This window comes from Spea bombifrons, chromosome 1 (assembly GCF_027358695.1).
Source record: "Spea bombifrons isolate aSpeBom1 chromosome 1, aSpeBom1.2.pri, whole genome shotgun sequence".
In the NCBI taxonomy this organism is placed as follows: Eukaryota; Metazoa; Chordata; class Amphibia; order Anura; family Pelobatidae; genus Spea; species Spea bombifrons.
The window spans coordinates 56,660,224-56,679,523 of NC_071087.1; the positions used below are offsets into that span (position 1 = coordinate 56,660,224).

Genomic DNA, 19,300 nt, shown 5'->3' on the forward strand with positions numbered 1-19,300 from the left:
TGGCTTGTCGTTTTACTCAACCCCAGTGAGGCATGAACCTGGTATTGGGTAGCTGTGTATTTTTTTAATGAGCAACAGAGAATAGTCTTTTCTCATAAGTCAGTTAGCTGGCACAGTAGCCTACAAAAGTAGACCCGGAATAGTTGCTAGTCCTGAAAAAATTATCCAATTTATGTTCAGCAACGTCCTCTAATTATACTATATAATACCCGAAATACACCGATATTTTATTCTCGGGGACCTTCTTTAAATAGTTTCAGTTTTTATTTTTTTTATGTGTTTTATTATTATTGGGATCTCTCTGATCCCTTCTGGACTCCAGTGATTGTATTTCATTTTTTATTACTACTGCTATTTATTTGGGGTTTTTTTTGTTTTTTGTTTCTAGTTTTTTTCTTTTTTTGGAAGAGGGAGATATCTTGTTTCAGTCCAGCATTTCTAATCCCAATATGAGTGTGTGTGTGTGTGTGATCATCCAGCAGTAGAGACCCTCTTTTGTCTTTGCTGCTCTCCCCAGTCCCTTCACTGGTGGCAGTGACACTTGCTGGGATGGAACACTCGATTTTCGATTTGCTGGGATGGCACTTGCAATCAGCCGACACAGAGTCCAGGCTGCCTTCAGAAAAAGCCTGCACATACTATTCGGCCCAAATGATCATCTTGACACCTTTTTTTGAGGACATAATAGTAAATCCATAGAGGCATAAAGAGGTTAAATTATATCAATTTTTCTTTGTCCTTGTGTAAAAATTTGTCCTATCTGTATTTGATATAGTTTTCGTATTTAGGGTTATCAACTGCAATCCACCCTTAGAACTTGGCACCACATAATACAAAGTTTATATTGTTACTGGTACATGTATATATATGGAACAGATGACAATTGGAATCTAAGTAGATAGTCCTTTTGGCGGTCATCTGGATGAAGAAACTGAAATACTACAAACACATCACTATTCCGAGCTTTATAATGCCCAATGCTCACCATCATTTCCTACTAATAACAGCTCTAGTTATGTATCAGATGTGAAATATGATTTCTTTCACAAACTTATTATTGACAAGACTTTCGTAAGGTGCAAAAGGCAATATTTTTCTTTGAGGAAATCAAGGATTTCTTCTAGAGTGGCATGAATATTAAACTGAAGTGGGGGGAAATATCTTTTATCATTTAGATTAAGATGGTTTTCAATCTGATTGGTAAACGGAAAAAAAAAACACATTTACACATAATTACTTTTTTCTTGGCTCGAACCATTTTTAAACCACTCACAGTTGTCTGAAATGCATCTATTCCTGGGAATGGTGCAGGTGGTCATTGCAAAAGAAAATGAAATCCTATCAACCCAGAAAAACTCCCAATGAAAGGTTTCTTATAAAAAGGAGATTGACTTCTTTATATTTCACAATAGTGAAATCTCTCCAACTTCCACACTATAATTTATATGTAAATGATACCCTTGTTAGCAAACACAAAGCATTCCCCTTAGATGTAACTTCCTGAAGGTTTTCTGTGCAATTTTTGGCAAGTTGACAGCAAACATATTTCATGGGTAAAAAAAGCTCATTGTCCCGGCTTTCAGAAAATCAGAGACTTGTATCAAAACACTCCTGGGTAAAACGAAAATGGGATGCTGAATGTTACAGATGAAAGTGTTAAAGACATGTGTTCAAGCTCGTAAAATAACATGGGCTGACTGGTCAATCAAGCAAATTTGAAATTGGTTTAGGGTCTTGTACGAGATTATCAGTCCCTGAAAAATAAGGATCATGATTTAATTACTATGGATGGGAATAGCCACACTTTCAAATTTTAACTATTTTTTTATCATTTTGATTGTATTTTTTTACATTTCTTGTAACACAGTAAAGGCATCATTTTGTGTGAAAGTGGAATAGTTTTCAACAGATAACAATATAATATTTTTAAAGCATTGACAGGTTCATATTTGTTCATAAAGCATTTAGGTATTTTATGTTTATGGTTTTATGTACTAAGGGTGCAAATTGACTCATTGTCATACTGCCTGACAATAGCATGTCTTAGTCTCAATCACTAAGAGGGACTCACTGTCTCATAAATGGCCATGAGGAAAGGAGTTCATTAGATAAATAGGACTCTGTTAGCAATGTGCCATATGGGGGTCTACTCAAGTTTGCAGCACTTAACTGGCATGAGCTGAGCTAAAGTCCTACTCTCATAAATTTAGTAGCTGATGGTAGGAGAGTCGATGCAAGAATCAAGTTGGGTGCCAAAGGGAACAGACAATGATTATTACCAAAGTGTGCTACGAATAAATCCCAATCCTGCTGGGAGACCTTGAAGAGAGAGACTAGACTGCAAATGAGTAATTTTTAAATAATGCCATAGGACAGAGGGTAGATGAAAAGGGAAAGGAACTAATGTATTCCATGCCTCTGCAAAAGGTTAACCTAACCCACTTGTCAGGGTTCCACCCTGCCAGCCTGGACTATGCGATAATTATTCATTGTCATGTCTACCTGCAGCCACTAGTGGCCACCCTTCCCTCTCAGGAGCACTCCGTTCTAATTACTTGGGACAGCTGAGCCACATTACCAGAGTTTAGCCCTGTCCTTTTATACCTGCTCTGCCCTTCAGTCTGGGCCTTTTGTATTGTTTGGCTTTGGTCTCTTTTAGTCTGCTTGCAGCTAAAACTCTATGTACTTTGTTCTGATCTCCTGTGTATGGCCTTGACTATGTTCACAATCCAGTTTTGTGTACCAGACCCCAGCGTGTCCCAGACTACAGTTTCCCTGTCCTCACTACAGTTTCCCTTTAATCCTTTAATACAGACAAAGCCCCTGGTATCCCCTGTAACTGGGCTCCTACCCGACCTGCTTGCTCGAGTCCTGACACCACCTATGCCACCCTACCCATCATCTTTTGCCCATTGGGACGGGTGGTTTAAATTGTCATTAACCCTTTGCAGAGGTACTGAGCCGTTCCTGCACCTTTCCTTAGCCTTCCATCCCCTGTACTGCCGGATGAACGGGTTAATCTAATAAAATAAAAAACTAAATGAAATACAAATATTTCTTACCAAGAATTTCCCATGTTGTGGGCAGGGTCCTTATAATGAACCATTTGGGTCCCAGGAGGGTAAATCACTGTCCACCATATTGGCAAAAAAGGCACAACCTGTGGGATAGCAAATCAAAATTTTGGCAGTCCAAAAAAAAAAAAAAAAAAGCCTGGTTCTTCAAAAAAGATGCCCTAGAAAAAAGTAGTTCAATCCACTCAATGGCAGCTGATTCACGATATATTTTTATACAAGTGGTTACACAATGCATTGTGTCCTTCATTGGCTTCAAGCTGTGACAGCAATAGTTCCTCTTTAGTGGAGCATGAAATTTCAGTCTACATTGTGCTAGCCAATTTACCAGCAAAAATGTGTAAATGAAATGTTATTGTACTTAAATGTTTACATTTTACATCACCCATTGACATGGTGTAGGCTATACAGACACGAGCACACGTTCTCGGCCTTCTTACCTTAGTCGCCAAATGCAATGCCGTTTTAGCACTTTGCAACCATATCTTGAAATGTCTGGTATCTGCAATGACTCTACTTTTATACAATTGGAGAAATAGCAGAGCATGACTTAAAATTGTAAATGCTAATTTTTAAAATGCATTTATTTAATAGAGACATAGGATGAAGGAGTGAACCAATTTTGCCTTTGCATTATGTAGAGAAATGTTCCGATCAATCACACTAAGATCACTCAAGCCTTTTTTGATGGCAGTCAAAACTAATGACTGCATTTAAAGAACAATTTAAATTAATGAGTTGAAGGTTGAAATACAATCTAAATACCGGTATATTCAGTCACAATATGCTCTTTTTTGCTTTTACTGTTTGATTAACATAATTTAATCTTACAATACAGTCAGATCCCACGGACATGCAATATTTCACATAATAATCATTATCAATGCCTCCACCCTATTTTTGTTTATTAAATGCAAATGTTTACTTTGGAACTGTTAATCATAATCAATAGTTTATTTTTTAGGTATGTAGCAAGAATATCACATCTTGTCTCGCTTGCATTTTTTTCTCTAACAATAAGTGAAACATGAGACCATCATCAATGCCAATTGAACATATTCCTCAGTGATTTGCAGGAAGCCTACATTATCACTGACACTATTACTAAGAATCAAAATATTTGATTTTTCTTCATCTTTAAATCCATTAACAAGGTAAGTCGTTCACGTACTTACATTTTCACTTGTACTATATATGTATTCTTACAAATGTTCATTAAAGAAATAGATAAAATGATGCATTCTGCATATACTCTAACGGAAGTCTATTTCTTCTGCTTCTTTTGCTTTCTTTTGAAAATATAAAATATGAAACCAAGTAACCTTCTGCTTTAAAATAGAATTATTTACAAAGCAGAAAATTTAAAAGGGTAGTTACACTACATACGTAATACATCATAAGGAAACATAATAATAATAATAATAATAATAATAATAATAATAATAATAAAACATAAGGAAACACATAATGAACTAGAAAAAGGGGATAAATGCATAATTTGAAAAATATTATAGTGTGTCAGATTCATAAATCAAGTGAAGGTCCCCACTGAGTATCATGCTGGGTGATGCAGTGGGGATTGCATTACGTAGCAAAGTGTTATACACTCCTATCATGTGATGTTTGTAAAGTCACACGAAAAGTTAGTTGGTTATCTTAGGGAAAAATCAGGGATTTAATAACAGACTGTAATTAGCCCAAGTATTCCCAAGAGCTTTAATTCCAAGGTATATAATGGCCTCTTTTCCAAGCAATATTATTTAAACTGTGGTGTAGAGCCCTGTGCGGGACTACTTTTTTAATCCCGCTTCCGCCCGCTCTCGCCCGCTCCCGCGGTTTTTAATTCCGCTCCCGCCCGCTCCTGCAATGTGGGTGTTCCGCTCCCGCCCGCTCCCGCCACATTTGTGGCCAATCCCGCCCGCTCCCGCCACATTTGTGGCCAATCCCGCACGCTCCAGCCACATTTGTGGCCAATCATGCCCGCCTCCTTACCTGATTTCCCGCGCAGCTGCCCTCGAGTTGTTCCCTCACGGCGTCTCTTCTCTTGCTCCGCCCAGGAACAAGGCGGAGTCACAGGAAGTGATGTCACATCACGTGACTCCGTTTTGTCCCTGGGCGGAGCAAGCTAGGAGACACTGTAAGGGAGCAGCAAGAAGGCAGCCTTGCGGTACTGCGCGGGATTACCGGGACCCGCAGGTACAGTGCCTGACCGCCCGCTCCCGCCCGCAGCCCCAGCAAGACCGCCTGCGCCCGCAAGTTTTTTGGCGGGTCCCGCCTCCCAGTGCCGTCCTTTACTGTGGTGGTCCATTTAACTAGTTATATTCAGGCAAGTGTGGACAGTTTGTAGCTCTCGGGGACTGGATTTGTGCATCCCAGAAGTTGTTAAAAATATATTGTCAGATTATTATCAGAAAGGAAAAAGGCATGGGTAATATCACAATAATGTGAGGCAGACGTGTGAAAAATGTTTCAATTGCAAGGGCCCACACACACACGGTTACTTTCCTATTGTTTCCTATTTCCTAAAATTAGCCCATTGTTTTCTGAAATTAATGAATGAATTAATCATCAACATTCTGATGTTCCGTACAAAGAATCACCAACAATATGTAATGTTTAGAAAGAAAAGGAAAAAAAAAAGCATTTTGCTTCTGTGAATTCCTGCTTAAATATCTACATTTTTCATAGTTTCATGGTTTCAAACTATGGGCAAAAGGGCATCAGTCCTTGGTAGTCCAGGGTAAAGGACCAGGGCTTGTAAGTGGTGCATTGTACCTGTGTCCTTTGGGACTTAATTCAGTTGCAGCTGCGCTCTTATCCCTATTTTATAGTTTTTTTGTGTCTGCATCACACTGTAATGTAGTCCTTGTGTGCAAGTCACTGAACGTAGATCAGTATAGGGTATATTAGGGAGCTTTTTCCCAATTATTATTGGTTTCAAACGCAATCTTGTCATTTGCATTGGCATGGCTTATGTGTTTCAAATATTAGCACTGCAGCTGCTATAGACTTATTATGTTTCTAGAGCTACAAAAGACAAAGTATTTCCCACCGAATACATTTAAAAAAAATAAGACAAAGCCATGTGTATAAATATCAGTGTAAATGTAACAAGCAGAGACAGACTGGGGATGGTGGAACGACCCTGGCACTTTAAGGACAGTAGCAACAGATAATGTAAGTGCATCCGACTGCTGGACATGTGTGCTGGAGCAGCAGGTAGGATGTGTGTGTGTATGGCGCTGTCAGACCGAGGCCCACTGGGCCTTTCCCAGATAGCCAGTCTGAAGGCCGGATGCCTGTAAGTAAATACAAAATAAGAATGCTACATTTTGTTGGTTATTCAAAGTTTTTTTTTTTATTTTTTTGAAAAAATATAAAATTTAATATCTTACACTACAAAACAACATGTACACGGCCAAGATGCACACAGAAAATCAGAGAAGGGAAAAAAGAGCAATCACAGAAGTGTTTTGCATTCTACAGATCATAGATGACGGCATTGTAGGCTTTCCTGGATCACAAAAACACCAGTTTATCACAGAGGTTTATGACAGTATTGTACAAGAAGCATACAGATCTGCCATTCCCAACAATAATCAGCTAAAAGATTTGCTTTTTTAAATTAATATATATGAAAAGAGCGATACAGGCATAATCAGTGCTCCCAGACTAGACAAGGTAAGTTGTTAGATATTTGACATTGGCTTTCTTGTTGAACACCTGCGACACTTGAATGGAAGTAGAATTATATTAGATTTGCCCATATGATTGGTTGTTGAAGGCTCAGCACTGTAACTTGCAGTTCTCCAAACAGCATTGTTCTGAAATTTATTACAGCCATTCTAACTCATGATAAAACACTTGTCAGTACATAAATACTCTCTACGCATCTATTATCCAACTACCATTAATTAACACTTTTTTTTTCTAGTGGTATATATTTTTGAGAAGATATCTGAAGTAAAATAACAGAATATTTACCGTCATTCCTCAATTTTAGAGCTGATCCCTAGTTACCATATGGCCGAAAAGCTGCCATATATATACTATTAAAAACAGCTCACTCCATTTTTTTTTTATTAACCATGCTCTTATACAATTATGCCAGGTTTAAAAGTCCTATGTGAAGTGGTATTCTTTAGATAGCTGTGAAATATACTGTTCGATGTGCTACATGCCTTTTAAGTTGTTAATATTGACAATTAAACATTATATACATGGCCATATCTGTGGGAAAACGGATCTATTTGAGAATCTCACTCGCCTTTTATCATCTTTTCCAGAACCATATTTTTTGATATAGTATACTGCATGCGGATATTTGTTGTCTCTGAGGATCTACATTTTAAAACTCGATCCTTATTGTAATTATATTATAAGAAAATATGATTAGAAGATATCTGAAGGTGTGGAACAATATAGCAAGCGGCAGGACGTTTCACAGTATATACCATGCCGTACCTGGGAACTCTCCAGGTTTTACCCAGAGAAATTGTGGCATTGTGGCACTCTCCACCCCCCCCCCACAAACAAAGCAGCATCAGTGGGAGGTCAATGGGAACATCTGCAATGTCAACGGGACAGCCCTGTGACGTCAATGGGACTGCCAATCATCATCAGTGGGACCTCCTACCCGTACCCCGCAAGGGGGGCTCTGGGTAGAAAGTTCCCAGGTATGACCATTGTTCTCTAAGTAAGGCAAAACTGGGGTTAAAGTGGTAAGTGATGTTTACTGTATGTAAATAGCCCTGCTATCTTACTACAAAAATACTTAATTCACTGAACCTATAGACCTACTACATTATACCTTTACAGTATTATTATTCATGAGAAATGTTCTAATTTCTGTTACAGCCACTTATCTCTTATCTTAGTAATTCAACGTTATCCATTAATACCTAGCTCATTCACAAGCAATGCCTCTTCTATTAATGACTACTTTTTATGATCACCTCACTTACAGAGGAATCATCACTTTCCTAATTATGCCTAATCCTAATTAGTATACCTACACAGAACATATTTATCATGTTGGAACGTTTCCACTTAAGAATAAAAAATAATACTGGTATCTCTTCTATTCTCCATTGTGCTGTATTGTTAGAGCTGCCGTTTTGCTAATCACGTGATTAAACTCTTGCCCCAACCTAAGATATTGGCTATAATAGTTTTGCAGTGTCGTCTTACAGTTTTAAACAGACTCTAGGTATATCGGCTTATGGGAAGTCTGTTAAACGATGCAGGAATAATCCAGGCAACTGGTTTTAATGCAACATATGCTGCAGAATTATTGGTAGTAAAGGGAATTTTGCATTAAATGTCATGCATCTATCAGAGATCAGACCTAGAACATACATCGAATAACTTAAAAAATATAATGACACAAGTGTATCTGGAAATGAATATCCTTGTTAATGATTAATTCAATGCCATGTCTTTTTTTAAGCTACTGAGTGCTCTTAAAAAGCCAGGTTCAGCTGTAGAACTAAGCCTCCACCAAGGGCAACTGGGACATTTGAAGTCTGGGAGGAGGACAAATATTTAAGATATCTTGTTACTAATTCCAATGGCATATTTAAGTTGCAAAATGATGAATGCTATGCTAGTTTTATGCTATTAAATGTGTTTAATTTGTGGTTCTGTAGATTGTAGAATACATTTTGTCACTTCCTTAGGAAAACAACAGTTTGTTCCTGTCTGCTTCTATCCTTTGTTTATGGGTCAAAAAAAGTTCTGAGAACGTCACAGAAACTTTGCTATTGAGACACAACCAACATGAAATTGATGTAAGATGTTGTTGACAGAGTTGTTTACAACTCATTTCAGCCCCTAAAAGCCGGCTGGTATAAAACAACATTGAATTCTCTTGATGAAACTGTAACACACACAAAAAAAACCAATAACGAAACAGAAATGATCACACCTGGGAATTTCCAGGCTTCAGCTACCTGGAGCCCTCCCTCGTCATTTGTTGGTGGGGCCAGTCCCAAACTCTTTAAATGTGTGGGGATGGAAAGGGAAATGGGTGGGAATGGCGCATGCCTAAATGCTGCTCCTGTGACCCAGAGGTTTCACGCCGTGACCCTGGAGGCCTGAAGAAGCAGTGAAACTTGGACAGTTTCAAGGTATGCTAATGATTCTAAAAACTGTTTAGTATGTTAATAAATAATATATACATAATGCACAATAAAACATAATAGTATGATATTATATCAACACTATGGAAAAAAACAAAAAGACATATGTCACAACGTATGCATTTGCCCTAGGCTGCACCTAATCACCTACCTCGGCGGCAGCCGTCTACCAAGCTGAATATGATATCATATCCTGGCACACTGCATGTGCGAAACTGAATAAAGTCAACAAGGAGGCTGTGTTGGTTAGGCCCAGAGCTCTATAGTGTATATGGGCCGGTTACAAGGCCCAACCAGCCCAAGGAGCAGTAGTGTGTTGGGGAGCTTGATCGTCCAACATGATGATCAGGTCCCCATTATGTGGTCCATATGCATCGCAGCCCAAGGCCTAGTTGGTCTAGGCAACAGTACACCACTGTTCTAAGTACTTGCCTACAAATTCACTGTTATGTGATGTCATAGATCTGATGGGAATCATATTTTTATTACAGTTTTAACATACAGCTATGTAAATAGTTGTTTATCTTCAATTATTGAATCTCTGACTTGTTTGATACTTTCCCCATTTACCTATCAAACATAACGGAGAAACGGTACCCAACAGCACCTCCCTTTAGGACAGCTTACATTTTCTCTTTTTTTTTTTCTTTTACCTAATTATAAGTACTGGTTTGGACTGGATTAGTATAATCATCCCTGCCATTTTAAGATCAGCAGGTGGTAATGAGGCCGTGTAACCAATAATCAACCTAGGCAGTCTGTGAGCTTTTAACAAGCAACAGAACGAGACATGGCTGACCCAGGGTCAGAGAAATCCTTTGGTGGGTCCTGTCCCTTACATCCAAATAGCAATGACTACTATAATGTATATGTTCTTTTAAGTATAATTTACGAAATGACAAATATCATTATTTCCAAAAGTATGTCTTTGTTGCCTTTTTATGATAATTTTCCATAAAAAATAAAGTTGCAAATGGAAAAATATGATTATGCTTTACTGTTAAACATTATCTCGGAAGATTTTATAATAATGTATGATACATTCATGCTAAAATAGAATATTCTATCAATTAGTAATTATATAATTTTTCAGTATTTAAAAAAAAAATAATGAAATTATATATTGTAAAGAAATCAAAAAGATGGCAGTCCAAAACATTCATAAAAAATAAAAATACAAAAAAACATTTGCTGTATAAACTGTTTTTTTTTTTAATTAAAATATTGGTTTGTGGTTCATATGCTTGGCAGTGTGTTTTCTATCAGTTTAGATTATGCCAAACATCCCTTATACAAAGTGACATAATTTTCGTGGCATGGAGTCAACCCCCTCCCCCACACATGAAAAGAGAGCCAAACATGAAAACTTAATATCCGATTAAATTTTGTTGGATGTATGTATTATAATGTAAAGAGCAGCACCAGAAGCTAAAAGGTAGGGGGGATATTATAGGCTTCCCATTGTGCAGATCAAAACTGTCAACTCAGCATAAAGTGTCAGACTACAATTAAAGGGAAAATGTAAATTATTGTGTTTATATTAAGACTTCATGGAAACAGTAAGAAACTGAATAAACTGTTTATATATCTTAATACAATAGAGAGAAAGGGGAAAGCAGGAGGACAACTGGATTTTTAAACAATTATGTATATACATATATTCATTGAAATCAGATCTTGGATTTCAACTGACAATTGTGGAAGCATTAATCTTCGTGCACAGCAAAGTCTACATTACAATATGCATGTATTCTATACCATGTAAATGTTTAATCTTTCCTTCCAGAGCTACAAAAAAATAATACAAAATGAATTCCTCCATAAAGTTGTCGATAAACGCTTGCTTATATTTCCATTTTTACCTATTGGGTCTCCTCACAGACTCCAACAGCCAAAAGGAGACCAACAGATGCCAGCAGTTGCAATGGGGCATACTGAGCTATCTATATGAAAAACATTCCACAGAGACATGAGTTTTACCAATAAATGAAAAAAAAATCTTTACAATCAAGGTTTTCATTTTTGGTGATAGTTCTCATTTAAATCATTATACAGTATAACTCAGTCAGCATCTGATTGAAAAGATTAGTTATCTTTGACTTTCGAGTACCTTGCTGTACGAAGATATATCACAGTGAATATGCAACCCAAAACATGGAAGCTATACATATTAATGATAGAGGCAGAATTAAATATATGCATTTTTTCCTCCTATGAGATGTAAGAGATGTACCCTGTATTTAGTTAGTTCATTAATATCAATGTTTACCTTACGGAAAAAAAATCTGAGGTTCCTATTTTTTTTTTTTTTACCATTCTTTTCATACGTCATGGAAGTTGTCAAGTGTTTCAAGATAACCACAAAATTACAAGCAAAAGTGAAAAAAAAAAACAATACTGGATGTGTAGCAAACTATACAGTATATACATTTTCATTACATCATGTATTAATCTCACCAGAGAGCAAACTAACAGTAATTCCAGAACACAGAAAATAAATATATTGTATTTGCAATTGATCAAGCAACATGTTTATACATTAGCTTTAATATCTTAATGCTGTGTAACAGCATTTCTTTTAATTTAAGAAAAAAAGAATTAAAAAAAAAAACCCAAGATAACTAAGATCAAGAAAAAGAAATCTAGACATATTGCTCTTCAATACACATTTATAAACAATTGAAATTTAGTAAACGTCAGTAAACCGCAGCTTTTTTCCCTAGGTCGACCCTGGCTGCAAAACATTGTTGTATATGACCCATTCAAGTAAGTCCTTGGAAGTACTTAACGTGCTGCTTGAAAGCAAGATGCTATATATACAATTTCCGTACAGAGCATCATGGGAAGTCATTTGTTGTAGAAGCCAATGGAATGGCTAACCTCTCTCACTGTCCATATTCTGGATCCCATGCATGTTGCAATTACTCGAGAAGAATAATAACACGGACAAAATAAAAAATAAATGGAAGTTTGAGTCAAATACTGATTTGGGGTTATTGGTTGTATGTTCATCGTGCTATTTTCAGTTTCCAATAGCACTATACTTCCCTTTTTTAAATCTCAGTTTTCATTGTATCTGTAAATCTCTGGGCAGGTTACAAAGTGCAGGTTTGCTGGACTGGAGAACACCACCATTACAATGGCACCATTCCATTTAAGAACTGGGCCCTCATTTCCTGGATGCTGTTCATTATCTTTTTCTGATGGCCGGCAAGAGTGACTCCAAATCTCCTCAAATCTCTGAAAAAGGAAAAACATACAAAGCCTCTCAGACACAAAGGATCGAAGCAATTATCTCCCCGTACCTTTCCTATATTTAATATCTCTCACATACAAATATTACAACGGTAAATTATAATGTTTACCACCCTAAAGAAAAGAAAATTGATTATTTATTCAGTCCCCCCCCCAATGTCATACGTTTCAATGATACAGGATTAAGGGCCTTATTAGCTGTTTTATTGCAGCAAATGAGCCTTTTTACTAAAATGCTTTCCATAAACATGCAATAATAAAGATTAGCCCCTATAGGGAGTACTAACTTAGTATAAGTGGAAAATTATTATGTTATTATATTATTATAAAGGGTAATTAGGGCTTTACATGGTACATGGTAACAACTGTACAGGCCATTAAAAATAACACAGAAGGAGTAAATGCCAAGAGTGGTTTACAGACTTTGGCCTAAAGGTGTTTGTTTGCTTGGATCTAGGGGTTAAGTGTAGTTACTTAAGCTAGTACTAGGTTACCTGCTACCACTTAGATTAAAATAACACAAATATGGAGTTTCTGTAATAAATATGAATAAGTACCAGTTATTGGGATTACTAATGGTAATGGCCTGTAGGTCTACAACCCCCCCAAAATAGTCCAATAAGTGGCCCAATGGTAAAGCAGCTGTCATCAGCATGCCGAGACTGCATAGACAATTAGTCTCAGTTCTCAAATGATCATTTTCAAACTTTATTTAGAAAAAGAAAAGCTGTTCTGCATGCTTAGGTCTGTAACAATGTATACAACCAAAATGCAGGAACCAGCATACAATGTGTTAAAATTACCATCTTACTATATGGGGATTTAGATCAATATCAGGTTCCCTACATTCTTATAATTCCAGTTCTAGATCTTCTGTCTGAACTCTTCCCCAACTGCCTCTATTTAAAGCAGGCAGTGGAGCCCCCATTGAAATCAATAGGAGAAGTCAATCATATATAACATCAATGTTAGCTAGCATACATTCAACTGGCAGCTGCTTCAATGACTTAAATGGGACTGCTTTTGAGCGTGTGCAAGAAGTTTATATACTGATGCTTCATGTCTTAAGTTGAGGCAACCAGAAGAGGACTGGAGAAGTCTCATTTTCTAGCTTCCAGAACTAAAGATGCAGTAAAATAAAAATAACATTTTGTAGACTGGACTGTTCCTTCAATACTGTATAATGACATTCGAGTAAATACAGAAATTAATAGGGAACAAAGTTGCTACTTACTCTAAAGTCATTTGGGTCACAGCATCCATCGAATTATATCCATTCTCCACAAAGGCATCAGTGTACCTTGCCATTTTAATTGCTTCGAGCCATTCGTTTACTGATCTGTAAGCACCGGTTCCAAGAGGACTATGCTCAACTAATAAATTTGAAATCCTGCAATGAGACATATATGACAAAAGGAAATTCTTATTTGTCAAGAGTTTATTATGGCCTGTGAATATACACTGGCAAAAATGTATTTGTTTCACTGCATTGTTATTAAAATTAGAACTATCACCTGAACTATCACCTATACTTTTTAACAATTCTTAATTTATTAAAACAATATTTTGTTTTTAGTAATGGACATCAGGGAAGCCGAAATTTGTGGTCTTGTGATTATTTTTTCTGCCCTGAACCTCTTGTAGGTTCTGTTAAAATTGAGAAAACAATTAACAAATGATCAAGAATTACAAGCAGATATATATATATATTGCATACTTGGAACATTTCAAATCTCCAAATCAGGACACCTGTGCTGGGGTGTGTGGCAAGAGGCAGGGTGGTACAGGCCCTGGGAGAGAGTGGGATGGGAAGCATGGCCACCTGCTTGACTTTACACGAATAGCCACCTCTCAATGTTAGTGTCTCCAAGAGACAAGCAGTATCTGCAAGGGAGCTGCAAAAGCTAGACCTGAGTTTTCACCTCAATGGGCCAGTCAGAGGACCTTGCCAACCCACCCATGTTCCTCGCTGTGTGCTTCCATTAAAGGCACACTTCATATAACCATGCCACAGTTAGCAGATGTTGTAAAAATGTTGGTTTTAGTATTTCAGTAAATGCAGCAACATTCAATCTTGCCTTGTCAGCCTGTCCCCAAAATAATTCGAACAATGTACTAAGGCAATGTTCCTGAACCCTCTCCTCAAGGCACACCTACCAGTCCATGATTTAGGTGTTACTCAGGGATGTTTAAGGTGTTTTTGTTTGTTATTTATACAACACCTTAGACACATCTACACATCTGACTAATACCTAAATCCTGGACTGTTAGGCGTGCCTTGAGGAGAGGGCTGATGAACACTGTACTAAGGTAAAATTATTTCTAGAACTTCTAATAGGTGATAATTACCGCTATTGCACGGCGGCTAATTTTACTTATACTAATGGAATAACCTTGCAGACCTGTGAGGTATATAATATAGGCAAAACAGGATACCCCGGAACATTTCAGGCATCCAAGTTGGGACACCTGCATTGAGGGGTATGGCAAGAGGCCAGTAAGAAGGTCCCTAAGCATGGCCATCCACCCACCTTATCCAAATTGCCACTTCGTGATGCTAGCAACAGCACAGACCTCCACAGATTTTTCTACTTAGCTACCTACTTGGGCCAGTCAGTGTTTACATCAGAGGACCTTCCCAACTGGCCCATGCTGCGCACCACCCACAAAAGTGGGAAACTAAATGGCATAGCAGGACAATGCCTAGAAATCAGGACTGTCCTGTGAAAACTGAGGAGGTATGGAACAGGAAGGGGTTCCTTCACTTGGGCCCTCCCTACCTGTACCAGGTACAAAAACACCTGTCACAATATAAATAAATTAATGAGAAAAAAGCAAAACAGGACCTCCTACTAACCAGGAAATCTAAAAATTGCCTCCCCACCTTGTGTGCGGTGGAGCAGGCAGAATTAAAATAAGTTTTGGGAATATATATATATATATATATATATACTATACTATACCTCCCTTACCCCATTCCCTGGGGGTTAACATATAGTACCCTATGGAAGTCACGCCATTCTTTGCCTCCCCCTCATCCCATGCCATTTGCTTGAGGGGCATATTATTTATCCCACAATACTTAAAAGTAGATATCCAACTGTGCTGGCTTAATTATATTTCATTTTAACCTTCAATTTTCATATATTAATTAAACAAGAGAAAATCGCTTTACATAATGTAAAATTATGTTATTTTTACCCATTTGATGCATTAACAAGTGTCTTCAAGCTGCTTGGATTACGGATCATCTTGTCCAACATGTTGACAATTTCTTCAAACTTGGGCCTGCTGTTTCGGTCTTTCTGCCAGCAATCCAACATGAGCTGGTATAATGCAGCAGGACAATCCATAGGACTTGGCAAACGGTAACCTTCTTCAACAGCCTTTATTACCTAATAAAGACAAATTCATTATTTCCCGACATTCATTTTTTTTAACTTACAAGCTTAGTGAAGGGAAGGTGTACATTAAGGTTAATTATGGCATTACGAAGGTTAACCTTATGTAAACACAATGGCATAGACATTAAACCAATTGAGATCGGTATGGGAAAAAGTCTTTAAATTAAAATTACATTGTTTAATCATTTTATGTTTTAAAGAAACAATTATATGTTATCACATGTTATATGTATATGTGGAATTGTTGAGTAATGTTGAGTTTTACAGATTGAGCTTTCGCTTAAAGTTATCCCAGATTGTTCTAAAATAATTGTGCAGCTTCTATGCAATACGAAAAACAAAGAACGATTTACTTGCTTTATAACTGAAACTAGTTTATTTAATTGTAACCTGTTCTTATGTGATTTCATTATAAAGGCTGATTTCTACGATACTCTCAGTGAGTTTTATACTGCTTGAGGTAATTTGCGTTATAATTGTGTAGTACACACAGATCTGAAGAGAATCCCCTATAGCAACTACCTCATTGTTTAACATTATCATTGCCTTTCACACTTAAATAGCCAAAAATGGAAAACTCAGGATTATTAAGTGGATGAAAGAAAACAAAAACTAATGTTTAACACAAAAACTAATAATTTACAGTGTGGGGCATAGATTTATCCCTTGTATTCTAAGGCCAAACTCCACTCCACCAATGGTTGTGTTTTGTCAAACTGTATATATGAACGTTAAACATTTATTTTGGAGGCCGAGAACCTTCTAAATGAAAGCACGATGTGGGGGTTAGTGTTTTGTAATATTTAGGAACCAGTCAATCATATTTAGATGCAAATCTAAGTTTCATGGGATCAGAAAGTGATGTACGCACATAAAGAGTGAAATCATCTATTCATAATATACAAATATAAAGCCAGGGCGACACTGAAGAATAACAGCCTTTCATATATCATGTGTATTCAGAGAGCCAACGTCTATTGTCTCTTTTCAGATAAGATAAAACATTATTAAAAACCAGCTAATATCAGTTATAAAATCCTCCTTTATATCATTAATCCTATAGTGTATCACATGAAATATTAAATTTTACAAGGTCAATAGGCTCAATATTACAAAAAAAGGAAAGCTGACAGGGACTCAAATACACGTATTCATGGATTGGGGGATCTGGATATTGTAACTGCTTATTGTGAATTTTGAAAAAAACCTCTTAAAATCTCATTTTAGATGAAGGGAATTATCTAGACATGCCTTGTCATTTTAATATAGGAGACTCCAATAAGCTTTGTTCCAAGATTTTAATCTGGCCATAGTGTTGTATGGTCCTTTGTCAGCAGTGCTTAACAAACGTCTAAAGGTAAGATAATGAAAATAAGTGGATATTTAATTTCCAACTAATTGGGCAGTCTTATTTTCTTGTAACCCAAACATTTTCAAGGTCCACTTAAGAGCTTAATATATATTCTGTAAATTGTTTGAACTAAGAGATAGACAGATAAATCCTGCGCCCAGGATCGCTTAAATGGAACAAGGGGCCAGCACTACGACATGGTTAAAATTGTCATCTTTTATTTTTAATGATGGAGGGGCAAACTCAAGTTGCTGATTTTGCAGGTGGCTGAAAGGGACCACAAGTGGTCCATTAACGCTCTAATATAGATTTAAAAAGTTGGTGTCGGATCATCCAAAAGACAGATTTCAAGTTCCCTATGGGAGACCTGAGGACCTAAAATACAACTTTGCATCAGATTCAGGTCCAACTTTATTCTCTAAATTGCATGAAATCAGTGATGTCGATTCATCAGGCAAAAGGCAGTCCAGGACCCCTTTAATAATTGAGACAACACCGGTAATAAAATTAGGCATCACATCAGATTTGGGAGCAGCCTATATTTTGAATAAAATTCTGTTTTCAGAAAGCACAGCATCTAAATGAATCAAAACAGGTGTGAATTTATTGTTCCATCTATATCAAATGCATCATCACAATGGTTCTGGGGAATTCTGATGTGCATAAACAGTCCCCTAAATCGATTCAGACGTGCACTTGCAATCAGTTTCAGCAACTGATTATGTGATCAGTTTAGTACATCTGATGTGTAAATGCATATTTCTTACTCCAAATAAGCCAATTATATTTAAAAAAAAAACATGTTGCCGCATCTTTAATTCCAGTTTGATTTTTCAATTTCGAGATCAAGCAATATGTAGAAGAAAGCAATGTTTTGATGTACGTGCTGTTATTAGCTAATAAATGAGTTTATATTTACTGCAGTGGTGTTACCTTCAACTGCAATGTCTTGAAAATGACATCAAATATGGTATTTTGAGGGTGTCCATTTTAGGTAAAGCAATATAGGCGACTCAATGCAGCAGGATGCATTTAACAAACTACACAAAATATTGCGTTTTAGCTCATATAGTAGAATATCTGGATATAGGAACATTCAGTAAAGCACTTACATCTTGGTTTGTCATCTCCCAGTATGGTCTCTCTCCATAGGACATGACTTCCCACATGACTATCCCATAGCTCCAGACGTCACTTGCAGAGGTGAACTTACGAAACGCAATGGCTTCAGGTGCTGTCCATCGGATTGGTATCTTTCCTCCCTTTGGACATCATAAAAAAAAATGTAATCTATTTTTTGTTTTCTTATTTTAATTACAAGTCAAAAAAAGGTGAAGAAAAATTCCCAAGACAACCAAGTCTACAGAAAAAAACCTAGAGACCCCATTTTATAGAGGTGATGTAAAAACACAAGGCCATGTTTTGATGATGGTTCCATCCACTCCCACCATAACCCTATTTTCACCATATTCCAAACCGATGCATTAACAAATTAGTTCCAGTCATTCTACTCCTGACTTATAATAGATTATATTATATATAGTTTGTTTTTTTTTTGTTTTTTTTTTAGTATCTTACCCTGGTTGTATAAGCTGCTTCAGGATCATCCTCCAAGACCCTGGATAAGCCAAAATCTGAAACTTTACATACTAAATTGCTGTTTATCAGAATATTTCTTGCTGCCAGGTCTCTGTGTACATATCCCATGTCAGAAAGGTACTTCATGCCAGATGCAATCCCTCTCAGCATTCCTACCAGCTGAATTACAGTAAACTGGCCATCGTTTTTCTGTGGAGTAAATATTAAAACAGTTAAGACATTTGTATTTTTGTTTTAAGAAAAAAACGTGCAAAATGCTGTGGTGAAATAATTTATTCTTTTTTTTTAAAAAATTAACCAATAGACAGACACTAACCTTAAGAAAAGTATCCAGTGAGCCATTTTCCATGTATTCTGTCACAATCATTACTGGTTTGCCTATGTAAATAATATAAAAAAAACACAGTTAGGGATTTATACTTTAAAAACTTCTTGTTAATCAAAGGCATTTTCTGATATAAATATATATACGGTATA

The 19,300-nt window shown here is 36.8% G+C and overlaps 1 protein-coding gene across 1 annotated transcript in view; it reads right to left on the reverse strand.

The window, feature by feature from the left end:
* Nucleotides 1-11,529: 11,529 nt before the first annotated feature.
* EPHA5 (EPH receptor A5) overlaps nt 11,530-19,300 on the reverse strand; it is a 141,311-nt gene continuing 133,540 nt past the window's right edge. Inside the window, exons 12-17 of the mRNA XM_053461697.1 lie at nt 19,140-19,201; nt 18,803-19,012; nt 18,337-18,486; nt 15,671-15,864; nt 13,704-13,859; nt 11,530-12,454 (exon numbers count right to left, since the gene is read on the reverse strand). Coding sequence (XP_053317672.1) covers nt 12,349-12,454; nt 13,704-13,859; nt 15,671-15,864; nt 18,337-18,486; nt 18,803-19,012; nt 19,140-19,201 — 878 coding nt within the window. The 3' untranslated portion in view covers nt 11,530-12,348. The remainder of the gene's footprint in view (nt 12,455-13,703; nt 13,860-15,670; nt 15,865-18,336; nt 18,487-18,802; nt 19,013-19,139; nt 19,202-19,300) is intronic.